This window comes from Oncorhynchus gorbuscha, unplaced genomic scaffold, assembly GCF_021184085.1.
Source record: "Oncorhynchus gorbuscha isolate QuinsamMale2020 ecotype Even-year unplaced genomic scaffold, OgorEven_v1.0 Un_scaffold_957, whole genome shotgun sequence".
Classification (NCBI taxonomy): domain Eukaryota; kingdom Metazoa; phylum Chordata; class Actinopteri; order Salmoniformes; family Salmonidae; genus Oncorhynchus; species Oncorhynchus gorbuscha.
The window spans coordinates 28,147-41,295 of NW_025745894.1; the positions used below are offsets into that span (position 1 = coordinate 28,147).

The 13,149-nt window shown below is 40.8% G+C and overlaps 1 protein-coding gene across 1 annotated transcript in view; it reads left to right on the forward strand.

Annotated features, from left to right (window-relative positions):
- Window positions 1-3,988: 3,988 nt before the first annotated feature.
- Window positions 3,989-13,149, forward strand: part of LOC124020858 (piggyBac transposable element-derived protein 4-like) — a 12,759-nt gene continuing 3,598 nt past the window's right edge. The window contains exons 1-3 of the mRNA XM_046336154.1: window positions 3,989-4,223; window positions 6,833-6,947; window positions 8,734-10,279. Coding sequence (XP_046192110.1) covers window positions 3,989-4,223; window positions 6,833-6,947; window positions 8,734-10,279 — 1,896 coding nt within the window. The remainder of the gene's footprint in view (window positions 4,224-6,832; window positions 6,948-8,733; window positions 10,280-13,149) is intronic.

Here is a 13,149-nt window from a genome sequence, read left to right on the forward strand (position 1 = left end):
GATAAGAGCGTCTGCTAAATTACTTAAATGTAAAATGTTAAATGTCTATGAGAATATAAAGGTCAAGAACTTTTGAAACAGTTAAAAATATATGGCAAATAGAAATCAAATGGGGTGGTCTTCAGAGATAGATGGGAGAGGTTTAGGGTAACTGAAGGATAGGACTGGATGGTCTTCAGAGATAGATGGGAGAGGTTTAGGGTAACTGAAGGATAGGACTGGATGGTCTTCAGAGATAGATGGGAGAGGTTTAGGGTAACTGAAGGATAGGACTGGATGGTCTTCAGAGATAGATGGGAGAGGTTTAGGGTAACTGAAGGATAGGACTGGATGGTCTTCAGAGATAGATGGGAGAGGTTTAGGGTAACTGAAGGATAGGACTGGATGGTCTTCAGAGATAGATGGGAGAGGTTTAGGGTAACTGAAGGATAGGACTGGATGGTCTTCAGAGATAGATGGGAGAGGTTTAGTCGAGCTCCTCCGGGCCAGCCCGGAAATGGGTAACTGAAGGATAGGACTGGATGGTCTTCAGAGATAGATGGGAGAGGTTTAGGGTAACTGAAGGATAGGACTGGATGGTCTTCAGAGATAGATGGGAGAGGTTTAGGGTAACTGAAGGATAGGACTGGATGGTCTTCAGAAATAGATGGGAGAGGTTTTAGGGTAACTGAAGGATAGGACTGGATGGTCTTCAGAGATAGATGGGGGAGGTTTAGGGTAACTGAAGGATAGGACTGGATGGTCTTCAGAGATAGATGGGAGAGGTTTAGGGTAACTGAATGATAGGACTGGATGGTCTTCAGAGATAGATGGGAGAGGTTTAGGGTAACTGAAGGATAGGACTGGATGGTCTTCAGAGATAGATGGGAGAGGTTTAGGGTAAATGAAGGATAGGACTGGATGGTCTTCAGAGATAGATGGGAGAGGTTTAGGGTAACTGAAGGATAGGACTGGATGGTCTTCAGAGATAGATGGGAGAGGTTTAGGGTAACTGAAGGATAGGACTGGATGGTCTTCAGAGATAGATGGGAGAGGTTTAGGGTAACTGAAGGATAGGACTGGATGGTCTTCAGAGATAGATGGGAGAGGTTTAGGGTAACTGAATGATAGGACTGGATGGTCTTCAGAGATAGATGGGAGAGGTTTAGGGTAACTGAAGGATAGGACTGGATGGTCTTCAGAGATAGATGGGAGAGGTTTAGGGTAAATGAAGGATAGGACTGGATGGTCTTCAGAAATAGATGGGAGAGGTTTAGGGTAACTGAAGGATAGGACTGGATGGTCTTCAGAGATAGATGGGAGAGGTTTAGGGTAACTGAAGGATAGGACTGGATGGTCTTCAGAGATAGATGGGAGAGGTTTAGGGTAACTGAAGGATAGGACTGGATGGTCTTCAGAGATAGATGGGAGAGGTTTAGGGTAACTGAAGGATAGGACTGGGTGGTCTTCAGAGATAGATGGGAGAGGTTTAGGGTAACTGAAGGATAGGACTGGGTGGTCTTCAGAGATAGATGGGAGAGGTTTAGGGTAACTGAAGGATAGGACTGGATGGTCTTCAGAGATAGATGGGAGAGGTTTAGGGTAACTGAAGGATAGGACTGGATGGTCTTCAGAGATAGATGGGAGAGGTTTAGGGTAACTGAAGGATAGGACTGGATGGTCTTCTTTAAGAGATGCAGATGGGAGAGGATTTAGGGTAACTGAAGGATAGGACTGGATGGTCTTCAGAGATAGATGGGAGAGGTTTAGGTAACTGAAGGATAGGACTGGATGGTCTTCAGAGATAGATGGGAGAGGTTTAGGGTAACTGAAGGATAGGACTGGATGGTCTTCAGAGATAGATGGGAGAGGTTTATGGTAACTGAAGGATAGGACTGGATGGTCTTCAGAGATAGATGGGAGAGGTTTAGGGTAACTGAAGGATAGGACTGGATGGTCTTCAGAGATAGATGGGAGAGGTTTAGGGTAACTGAAGGATAGGACTGGATGGTCTTCAGAGATAGATGGGAGAGGTTTAGGGTAACTGAAGGATAGGACTGGATGGTCTTCAGAGATAGATGGGAGAGGTTTAGGGTAACTGAAGGATAGGACTGGATGGTCTTCAGAGATAGATGGGAGAGGTTTAGGGTAACTGAAGGATAGGACTGGATGGTCTTCAGAGATAGATGGGAGAGGTTTAGGGTAACTGAAGGATAGGACTGGATGGTCTTCAGAGATAGATGGGAGAGGTTTAGGGTAACTGAAGGATAGGACTGGATGGTCTTCAGAGATAGATGGGAGAGGTTTAGGGTAACTGAATGATAGGACTGGATGGTCTTCAGAGATAGATGGGAGAGGTTTAGGGTAACTGAAGGATAGGACTGGATGGTCTTCAGAGATAGATGGGAGAGGTTTAGGGTAACTGAAGGATAGGACTGGATGGTCTTCAGAGATAGATGGGAGAGGTTTAGGGTAACTGAAGGATAGGATTAAAAACAAACTAAATATAACTATTGTATAACACATTGTCTGTAAAATGTACATATTATGAATAAGCTGGACATAGAAGCCTGAAAGTTGTTGTTCATTAGTTTCCTACAATTAGGGAAGGGGTGATAGGGTTAGTGGAAAACAAAGGAAAATATATGTTTATACATACAGTGCCTTTAAAAAGTATTGCAAATGTATATGTATTTTTAAACAGAAATAACTTATTTACATAAATTGCTATGAGAATCGAAATTGAGCTCATGTGCATCTTGTTTCCATTGATCATCCTTGAGATGTTTCTAGAACTTCATTGGAGTCCACCTGTGGTAAATTAAATTGATTGGACATGATTTGGAAAGGCACACACCTGTCTATATAAGGTTCCATAGTTTACAGCGCAAGTCAGAGCAAAAACCAAGCCATGAAGTGGAAGGAATGGTCTGTAGAGCGCCGGCACAGATATGGGGAAGGGAGACAACAACAAAAAATATGCCGCATTGAAGTTCCCAAAGAACACAGTGGATACCATCGTTCTTAAAAGGAAACGTTTGGAACCACCTCTTCCTAGAGCTGGCCGCCTGGCCAAACTGCGCAATCAGGGGAGAAGGGCCTTGGTCTGGGAGGTTACCAAGAACCTGATGGTCACTCTGACAGAGATATAGAGTTCCTCTTTGGAGATGGGAGACACCAACACTTGCCTAAATAGCCCATGTGCCACCATAGGAAGTGTTATGTGTTGTTCGCGATGAGCCTTGGGTCAATTTAGCTCAGAGTATGCCACCTTATTATATCTGTCACCTTCTTTAAATGTATTTATTTAACCTTTATTTAACCAGGTAGGCTAGTTGAGAACAAGTTCTCATTTACAACTGCGACCTGGCCAAGATAAAGCATAGCAGTGTGAACAGACAACACAGAATTACACATGGAGTAAGTCAATAACAAGTCAATAACACAGTAGAAAAAAAGAGAGTCTATATTATAATATATATATTACATACCTATTCCTGCCTAATAGGCAGGCCAATCCTGGAGGGAAGTATTGGCTGTAAGAAGTAAGAACATGACATCTGGTTATTTTTTTTTAAATTACTTCTTATAACATTGCTTGCCAGACTGAACATTGTAATTCATATTATCCAGTCTGCTTTACCCACTCCAGTCAGCTGATGGCGATATGAATTTTTCAGGTGATGCTTCTTGCGTGACGTATAATCTAGTGGACGGGACAGGAGGCTTCTTCAATGGCGACAAAAGGCTTCTGATTTGACCACGCTGTGCTTTGCTTGCAAACCAAAAACCGAAACATTGGAGCTTTTTAGACCAATCTTGTGTATATTACTCTTAGTGTTTTCAACATAATTCTATTTACATATCTACTGGTTCATTTAAACGTAATTTGCTTGTTAAAGAGCAAATGTGTTACATTGATACTGCACTAGGCTAATCTCCCGGAGCATAAACTCACTAATCTAGACGGAGAAAGAAACTGGTGAAAGGAGGCAAAGAAGCTTGAAGAATGAATAAGGAGGCTGTCACATTGAAACAAGAGGATGATATTACAGTGAAAGAGGAATATGGGAACGAGGTTGTCAAAGTGGAAAAAGGGGTAGAAGCTTTCAGAATCAAAAAGGAGGAAGATGCCGTAAAATTGAAAGAGGAAGACCCTTTTGGAGTAAAAGAGGAGGATATCTCAATAAAAGAGGAAGACGTTATGGGAGTGAAAAATGAGACTGAAGATCCGATTACCACCAGTGAGTACTGTCTTAAAAACGGGCACAAACTATGCAGTTGTTTTTAAAGGGGCATTATACTGAAGTTCTACACTTGAATATGTTGTTCAGTTCTGTAGGAATAGTTTATTAAGGGGCAATCTGCCATTGGTACAAATATTAATTGGAACTTCAAAAATTGATTTATTGAATTCTCTATGTGGTCTATATTAAAGTGCACTTATTCTAGTATAGCCTGATTTTAAAATATAATATACAGTGCATTTCTACTTAAAATATCAAGTGGACGGAAAATGCACCCGTTTTGTGGAACGGCCCTTTTACATTTGCATCACAGTGGTGGGAAAAGTACCCAGTAAAATACTACTTGAGTAAAAGTTAAAATATACTGAAGTATCAAAAGTATATAAATAATTTCAAATTCCTTATATTAAGCAAACCAGATGGTGCCATTTTCTTGTTTATTTTATTGACGGATAGCCAGGGACGCACTCCAACTCTCTAACAATCTACAATTGAAACGTGTGTTTAGTGAGTCCACCAGATCAGAGCCAGTAATGATTACCAGGGATGTCCTCTTGATTAGTGAGTGAATTGGACCATTTTCCTGCTAAGCCTTCAAAATGTAATGAGTACTTTTGGGTGTCAGGGAAATGTATGGAGTAAAAAGTATATTTTCTTTATGTATGTAGTGAAGTAAAAGTACAATTAGTCAAAAATAGTAAAGTACAGATTCCCCGGAAAGCTACTTAAATAGTACTTTAAAGTATTTTTTTTACTCAAGTACTTTACACCACTGATTAAACAATTAAAAAAATAATTAAAGTGGCTAATTTAGTCCCCTGTTAGATATGTATTCATTCCTCCTGTTAGACTCTCTGATTGCAATAGAAGTTGATAAATTTACCATATTTTTTATGTTCTCGTTCACACAGGAGACAGACATGACTATTGTGGATCCTCTGGGGAGCCTCAACAACATCCTGAAGCTGACGAGGCAGAGAAGAGTCTCTCCAGATCAGAACACCAGATGGTACAGCTTGGTTTGGTCTAGCATACAGCTTGCTCTCAGGGTCTGGTCTGGGCTTCTGTAAAGCACTTTTTCAACAGTGACATCAGCATCCATAATGCTATGTGTCTGTGTCCCCTCTTTATGGTTACCAGGACAATGCTAGCCCCTCCTCCCTCCCGGAGTCCTTGTGTCGTGCCTCTCCCGGTAGCACCTTACTGCTGGGTAGGAAGATGTTGTCTGTGCTGCTGGTGGACTGCAGGAAAACAACAGGGCTGAGTGGAACTGTGAGAGGAGGAGCAGAGAAGAAAGGATCAGATTTGACTCATCAAAGTAAGTCTTTTAGTTTAGTTTGAACAAATATAATAGATCTTCCCACTGGTATCTGTTACCAGGACAACCAGCAGAGTTCTGTTAGTTGACATGAAGATGGACTAGTATCTTTTACCAGTGGGGCTGTCCCCGACTAATAAAAATCTTGTTTGACTTAGCCACCTGTTCTTTTCACCAATCAATTGGTGCAAATGTTAAACATGTATTTCTATATATACACTACCGTTGAAGAGTTTGGGGTCACTTAGAAATGTCCTTGTTTTTGAAAGGTAATATTTTTTTGGTCCATTAAAATAACATCGACAATCAAAGCCACAAATGCTGATGCTACAGATACTCAACTAGTCTACAGGAGGCCAGTTTTATTGCTTCTTTAATCAGAACAACAGTTTTCAGCTGTGCTAACATAATTGCAAAAGCGTTTTCTAATGTTTGATTCGCATTTTAAAATGATAAACTTGGATTAGCCAACACAACGTGCCATTGGAACACAGGACTGATGGTTGCTGATAATGGGCCTCTATGTAGATAATAATGGGCCTCCATGTAGATAATAATGGGCCTCTATGTAGATAATAATGGGCCTCTATGTAGATAATAATGGGCCTCTATGTAGATAATAATGGGCCTCCATGTAGATAATAATGGGCCTCTATATAGATAATCCACAAATAATCAGCCATTTCCAGCTACAATAGTAATTTATAACATTAACAATGTCTGCACTGTATTTATGATCAATTTGTTATTTTAACTGACAAAAGGACATGTATATCCTAACACGATCCGTGTTGTAAACAGCATTCTGCATGAATTACGACTCTTTCAACTTGCAACAAAACAATTTTATGAAATCAAATTTTGTCAGCAATCAAACATAGCTTAACACGGTCAAGTTCGGTTTCTGTGCAATCCTCAGACACTCTAGAAGGCAACCAAACATGTTTCATAATTCTACATTATGTATTGGCTATACAAGACCTGAATTAGCCCATGAAGGGCCTTGGACCAATGACCACCTATCGTTTTGAAACCTAGCTAGATAGCCAATGAGCTGGGATTTCCAGCAGTATGTGAACGCCGTTTGTAGGACAAACAGCCATCATGCTAGAACTGTGCACAACAGAGTTCATTCTCTGGTGAAAGGAAACCAGATGCACGGTAGTTTACGTTTCACAGCAGTTCGTTCTCTTCTACAGACTTCTCAAGTCTGTCTTAAACATGGTTACTAAGAGTGGAAAAGCTCAATCTCAGTCCAAGTATAATCATTTTGATGATATTATTGCAGAAATTGACCAGGAGAGTGACACAGAAGGAATGGATGAGGTCTCTGTGAGTGACCAGAGTTTTGATTCCAGTGCGGAAGAAATGTTTTTGGAAGGAGAAGATCCACTTTTTGATCAGTAAGTAAAACAAGTTTTTACTTCTCATGCTAATGCAGTTGTTTAAATGGTTGCATATTTATTTATATATACATACACACACACACAGTCAAAGTTTACATACACTTAGTTTGGAGTCCTTAAAACTCGTTTTTCAACCACTCCACAAATGTCTTGTTAACCTCTCTGGTACAAGTGCGTCCCACCTCGACAATAGCCAGTGAAATTGCAGGGCGCCAGATTAAAAACAACAGAAATCCCATAATTAAAATTCCTCAAACATACAAGTATTATACACCATTTTAAAGATAAACTTGTTGTAAATCCAGCCATATTGTCCTGTTTCAAATAGGCTTTACGGTGAAAGCACACCAACCAGTTGTTAGGTCAGCCCCTAGCCACAGAAAACCATAATGCCATTTTCCAACCAAGGAGAGTTGTCACAAAAGTCAGAAATAGCGATTTTAAAATTAATCACTTTACTCTGATCATCTGGTGGCACTCCCAGGTCTCCATGTTAAACAATAAATGTTTGTTTCGTTCGATAATGTAGTTTGTGAACAGCTGTGATAAAACTGTCGGTGGTTTCACCCTGCTTCTAGCTCTCTCAAAAATAATGTTGTGTCTCCCTACAAAATGCGTTTCAAAATAGTCTTTAACGGCACTGTAGTTAACCTGTTGAATCCAGGGGGCAGTATTTTCATTTTTGGAAAAATAACGTTCCCAAAGTAAACGGGCTATTTTGTCAGGACAAGATGCTAGAATAAAATAATAAATAAATAAAAATAAAATTAATCAATTACCTTTTGAAGATCTTCTTTTGGCAACACTAAAGGTCACGACAAAACAATAGCGTTGTTTTGTTCGATATAATCCATTTTTATAGCCTAACAGGAAACATTTTGTAAACGGCTTGTCGAAAATTCTGTATCCTTTAACTTTGGACGTAACGTTCAATGTAATTACTCAATCTAAACAGACGTTTATTGAGTCATGTTTGGTTTCATTGCAATCCTCTGTTGGTAAAACAACCACACTTCATGGTTCTTTTCCGGAACATATTGAACGAAAGGAACTGATTTGAACACGGCAAACAATGACCTAATTGCGCACCAATGATATGATCGGTTCTTCGTTGATTGACTGTATTTCGGACCAATGACCACTGATCGTCTTGAAATCTAGCTGGGTAGATAGCCAATGAGCTCAGGTAAATGACAACATGTGATGGTTCTATCCAGGAAGACTATCGTTTGTGGGAAACTCAAGCGTATAGACACAACCATTCGACATTGAAAACTCTACGAGGCAGCCACGCTGGTTACGTGCAGCATTTCTGTTTTGAGAGCATTTTCAGAGAATAATTATGGCAAGTAAATCTTTAAAATCAAAGACAAAGACAAAGTATACAGATCTACACGATATCATTGATGACATTGGTAGAGATAGTGAGTGAATTACTACAAGATGAGTCAGACCAGACTGACTATTCTTTTGACTCTAAATGGAGAGGATTCTGTGTTGGATTGGTGAGTAACGTTGTTTGAAATGAATAATATCAAATATTATTCATTTGAGTTGTTTGAGATTTTTTGTTGTTGCCATATATAAAAATATGACTAGGACATGAAATATGAAGTACACATATGTATAAAGTAAACATTGCTCTACATTGTGGGTGTGTCTGTATATATTACATGTATTTTTACATGTCCATTCCATGTTTAGATAAAATACAACACCTCACCTTAGTGGATGTTTACTTACTCTATATATAATCTGTGTCTGTTTTGTCTTCATTTCACAGTCCCAGCGATTCTGATTGGGAGCCCATACTGCCAAGGTGCAAATCCCCCACTGAAGCTGGTCCATCCAGCCGGACCCCTGCTGTCTCCGGCACCACACCTACCCCCACCCGGCCATCAAGAGGTGTGAAGCCGGTGACAAAGAAGCGGAGGAAGGGAAGTGTGGAACCTGCTGGCAGTGCGGAGGAGGGTCGTTGGCACTCTGTGCTGGAGGAGGATGTGGTCCCACCACCTCCTATTTTCAGACCAAAGAGGCCACCAGGTCCTCTGCTGGACATGACCTCCAAGTACAGCCCCATGCAACTTTTTCAGTTGTTTTTCACCCCAGGAGTTGTTGATTCCCTGGTGTTGAACACTAATAAGTACGGAGCTAAGAAGCATCAAGGCAAGAAAGAGACATGGAAGGACATTTCCAGGTCAGACCTTTTCTGCTACATTTCACTGGTAATTTACATGGGGCTGGTGAAGTTAAAAACCCTAAAGGATTACTGGAAAACAGCCACACTCTATCAGCTGCCTTTCCCCCGCACTGTCATGTCCTCTACAAGGTTTTTAAATATCTCACGGGCGCTTCAAATCAGTGACCCAGATGTTGATGAGGAGAATGACAGGAGGAAAGGCACCGCAAGGTTTGACAGGCTCTGCAAAGTCAAACCTCTCTACCCCAGCATGGTTGAGGCCTGCAAGGCCCATTTTCAGCCCGCCCAGAACTTGTCCATAGATGAGAGGATGGTAGCTTCAAAGGCCAGAATTGGCCTAAAACAATACATGCGTAACAAACCAACTAAGTCGGGTTACAAGCTGTTTGTTTTGGCTGATTCTGCGTGTGCCTACACATGCAATTTTTTTGTCTATGAGGGGAAGAACACGTGTGCGACTGGTAAAGGACTGAGTTATGACTCTGTAATGGAATTATTGGATTTTCAACTGCTGGGGAAGGGCTACAAACTCTTTGTGGACAACTTCTACACAAGCCCTACCCTGTTTGCAGACCTGAGGAAGCTGGGGGTGTGGGCTTGTGGCACCATTCGGACCAACAGAGTGGGCTTTCCAAAGACCAGGGTAAATGACATGCCTAAGCGGGCTGAGCGGGGGGCCATGCGATGGATCCGTGAAGATGGCCTGCTGTTTGTGAAGTGGATGGACACCAGAGAGGTGGCGATGTGCTCCACTATCCACAAGTCCTTCAGTGGCGATCACGTCATCAGGCGTGTGAAGGACGCTACTGGGGCATGGACCACCAAAAATGTCCCCATTCCTGCAGCCATCAAGGACTACAACCAGAGCATGGGAGGTGTAGACTTGTCAGACGCTCTTATAGGATACTACAATGTTCTACATAAGACAAAGAAATGGTACAAGACATTGTTTTATCATTTCATTGACATTGCTGTGGTGAATTCCTTCATCCTCCAGAAGGAAATGGCCAAGAGCTGTGGACAGCCCCCCATCTCACAGCTAGTCTTCAGGGAGCTGCTCATCAAGGAGCTTGCTGGCTACAGCAAGTCCACTGCATCACATTCTGCCACCTCTGCCCCCTCTACCTCTGCCCCCTCTACCTCTGCCCTCTACCTCTGCCGCCTCTACCTCTGCCGCCTCTACCTCTCTACCTCTGCCGCCTCTACCTCTGCCCCCTCTACCTCTGCCACCTCTACCTCTGCCCCCTCTACTCCTGCCTCCAGTGGTGTTCATATACCACAGTTCATTACTGCAGGCGTGACTGTACCTCTGAGACAAAGGAGCGGAGCATGGAGGTGTTGTTGTGTTCTTTGTCACATGAAGTCCCCCATCATCTGCACCAGTTGTTCAGTTTGCCTCTGCTTTGTAGCAGAAAGAGACTGCTATGGGACATGGCACAGGCAGAAAAATATTCCGTTCTAATATTTAAAAAAATTAAAAAATATAATTTTTTTGTGTGTGTTAGAATAGATTTTTGATAAGTTGTATATAGTTATTTGCACTGCTGTATATAGTTATAGGTCATTTCACCAATTCGGCCACTTGGGTACATTTGGGCAACTTGTGTGGGACACCTAGGTGACTTCATGCTAAATGTCATGTAGCTCACCCATTCCTGAAGTTTTCAGTCTGAAACTTTGCACACCCACAGTTGCCCTCTTGTGTTATCCATCTAAATTATCTCCAGCATCATATCTGACTGTGTGGCTCTTCCAGTACATATGAAAGATGATGATACAACAATAAAAACAGAACTTATGCTCTTTCTCTTTTCTTCCACCAGATCTACTGTGTTATATTCTCCTACATTCAATTAACATTTGCCTGTATACTTTTTCTAAATGCCGACAGACTATTTGTTAGTTCGTTTGACATGGTGGGGTCTTTTTGTGTCAGTAAAAATGTATAAACGAGAAATGGCGGCATTAATCCTTTATGCGCAAATATTGATTTAATAACGATCATATCTTAGTTAACTTGGAGTCCCATGATGATATATTGTGTGGTCCTCCCACTATGACTTGGGAAACCATGCAGTTTATTAGGCTACAGATTAAATAAATGATGAACTTCACAGGGTGGTGAAAGTGCATGTGATGAGCTTGATGCTCCTTTCCAATACATTTTGAGGGTCTTCTTCTGGTGACATGATGATGATTGATGCTTGGTTGCCATTTGACAAATAAAATAATGTCACTCTTATCCATAATAATCTCATTATGTCGGTAGCCTACCAGCACTGTATCTGTGAGCTGTTGGCTACAGTGTACGGGACAAGAGGACTTTTGCTATATAACTCAACGGTTTTACAAAACCATCAGTAGAGTTGAAAATGCGATGGAAACCCATTTAACTTGCATTTTTCATTCAGTATATGGGAACAGGATTTTTCATTTATTTCCGTGCACTACGTCATCACGCAAAGACTTTTATCCGCAATAAACCTGTTTGATGCAAACATTTCCGGTTGGAAAATGTGTATATTGTTTCATGCAGATTTGAGAATATTCACATGAAAATCTGTCGCAAATTACATGGACATTTAGCTACTAAGGTGGATATTGATCCAACACCTGCCGCTTATTCAAACCAGCCCACTGGGCACAGACATCAGTTCAACATCTAGTTTCTCGTTACATTTCTTTGAAACAGATTTAGGTTGCCAGTTGTGTGAAAATTAATAAAAATACCTTATATAAATCCAATCCGTTTTCCACATTGAATAAACATCATCACATGGATTTGTTTTGTTGAAATCAAATCAAATCAAATGTTATTGGTCAAATACACATGGTTAGCATATGTTATTGGTCACATACACATGGTTAGCAGATGTTATTGGTCACATACACATGGTTAGCATATGTTATTGGTCACATACACATGGTTAGCAGATGTTATTGGTCACATACACATGGTTAGCAGATGTTATTGGTCACATACACATGGTTAGCAGATGTTATTGGACACATACACATGGTTAGCAGATGTTATTGGTCACATACACATGGTTAGCAGATGTTATTGGTCACATACACATGGTTAGCATATGTTATTGGTCACATACACATGGTTAGCAGATGTTATTGGTCACATACACATGGTTAGCATATGTTATTGGTCACATACACATGGTTAGCAGATGTTATTGGTCACATACACATGGTTAGCAGATGATGTTACACATGGTTAGCATATGTTATTGGACACATACACATGGTTAGCAGATGTTATTGGTCACATACACATGGTTAGCAGATGTTATTGGTCACATACACATGGTTAGCAGATGTTATTGGTCACATACACATGGTTAGAAGATGTTATTGGTCACAGTCACATGGTTAGCAGATGTTATTGGTCACATTCACATGGTTAGCAGATGTTATTGGTCACATACACATGGTTAGCAGATGTTATTGGTCACATACACATGGTTAGCAGATGTTAATGGTCACATACACATGGTTAGCAGATGTTATTGGTCACATACACATGGTTAGCAGATGTTATTGGTCACATACACATGGTTAGCAGATGTTATTGGTCACATACTCATGGTTAGCAGATGTTATTGGTCACATACACATGGTTAGCAGATGTTATTGTGAGTGTAGTGAAATGCTTATGAAACACAGCAGCTAAGATGCAATATATAGTGAAGAATAGATAGTGAAGGATACAGTATTTACAGTTGAGGCTAAAGATTACATACACTTGGGTTGGAGTCATTAAAACTAATTTTTCAACCACTCCACACATTTCTTGTTAACAAACTATAGTTTTGGCAAGTCGGTTAGGGCATCTGTGTTAATGACACAAGTCATTTTTTCAACAACAGTCAGGAAGTTAAAGCTTGGTCGCAAATAAGTCTTCCAAATGGACAATGACGCCAAGCATACTTCCAAAGTTGTGGCAAAATGGCTTAAGGACAACAAAGTTAAGGTATTGGAATGGGC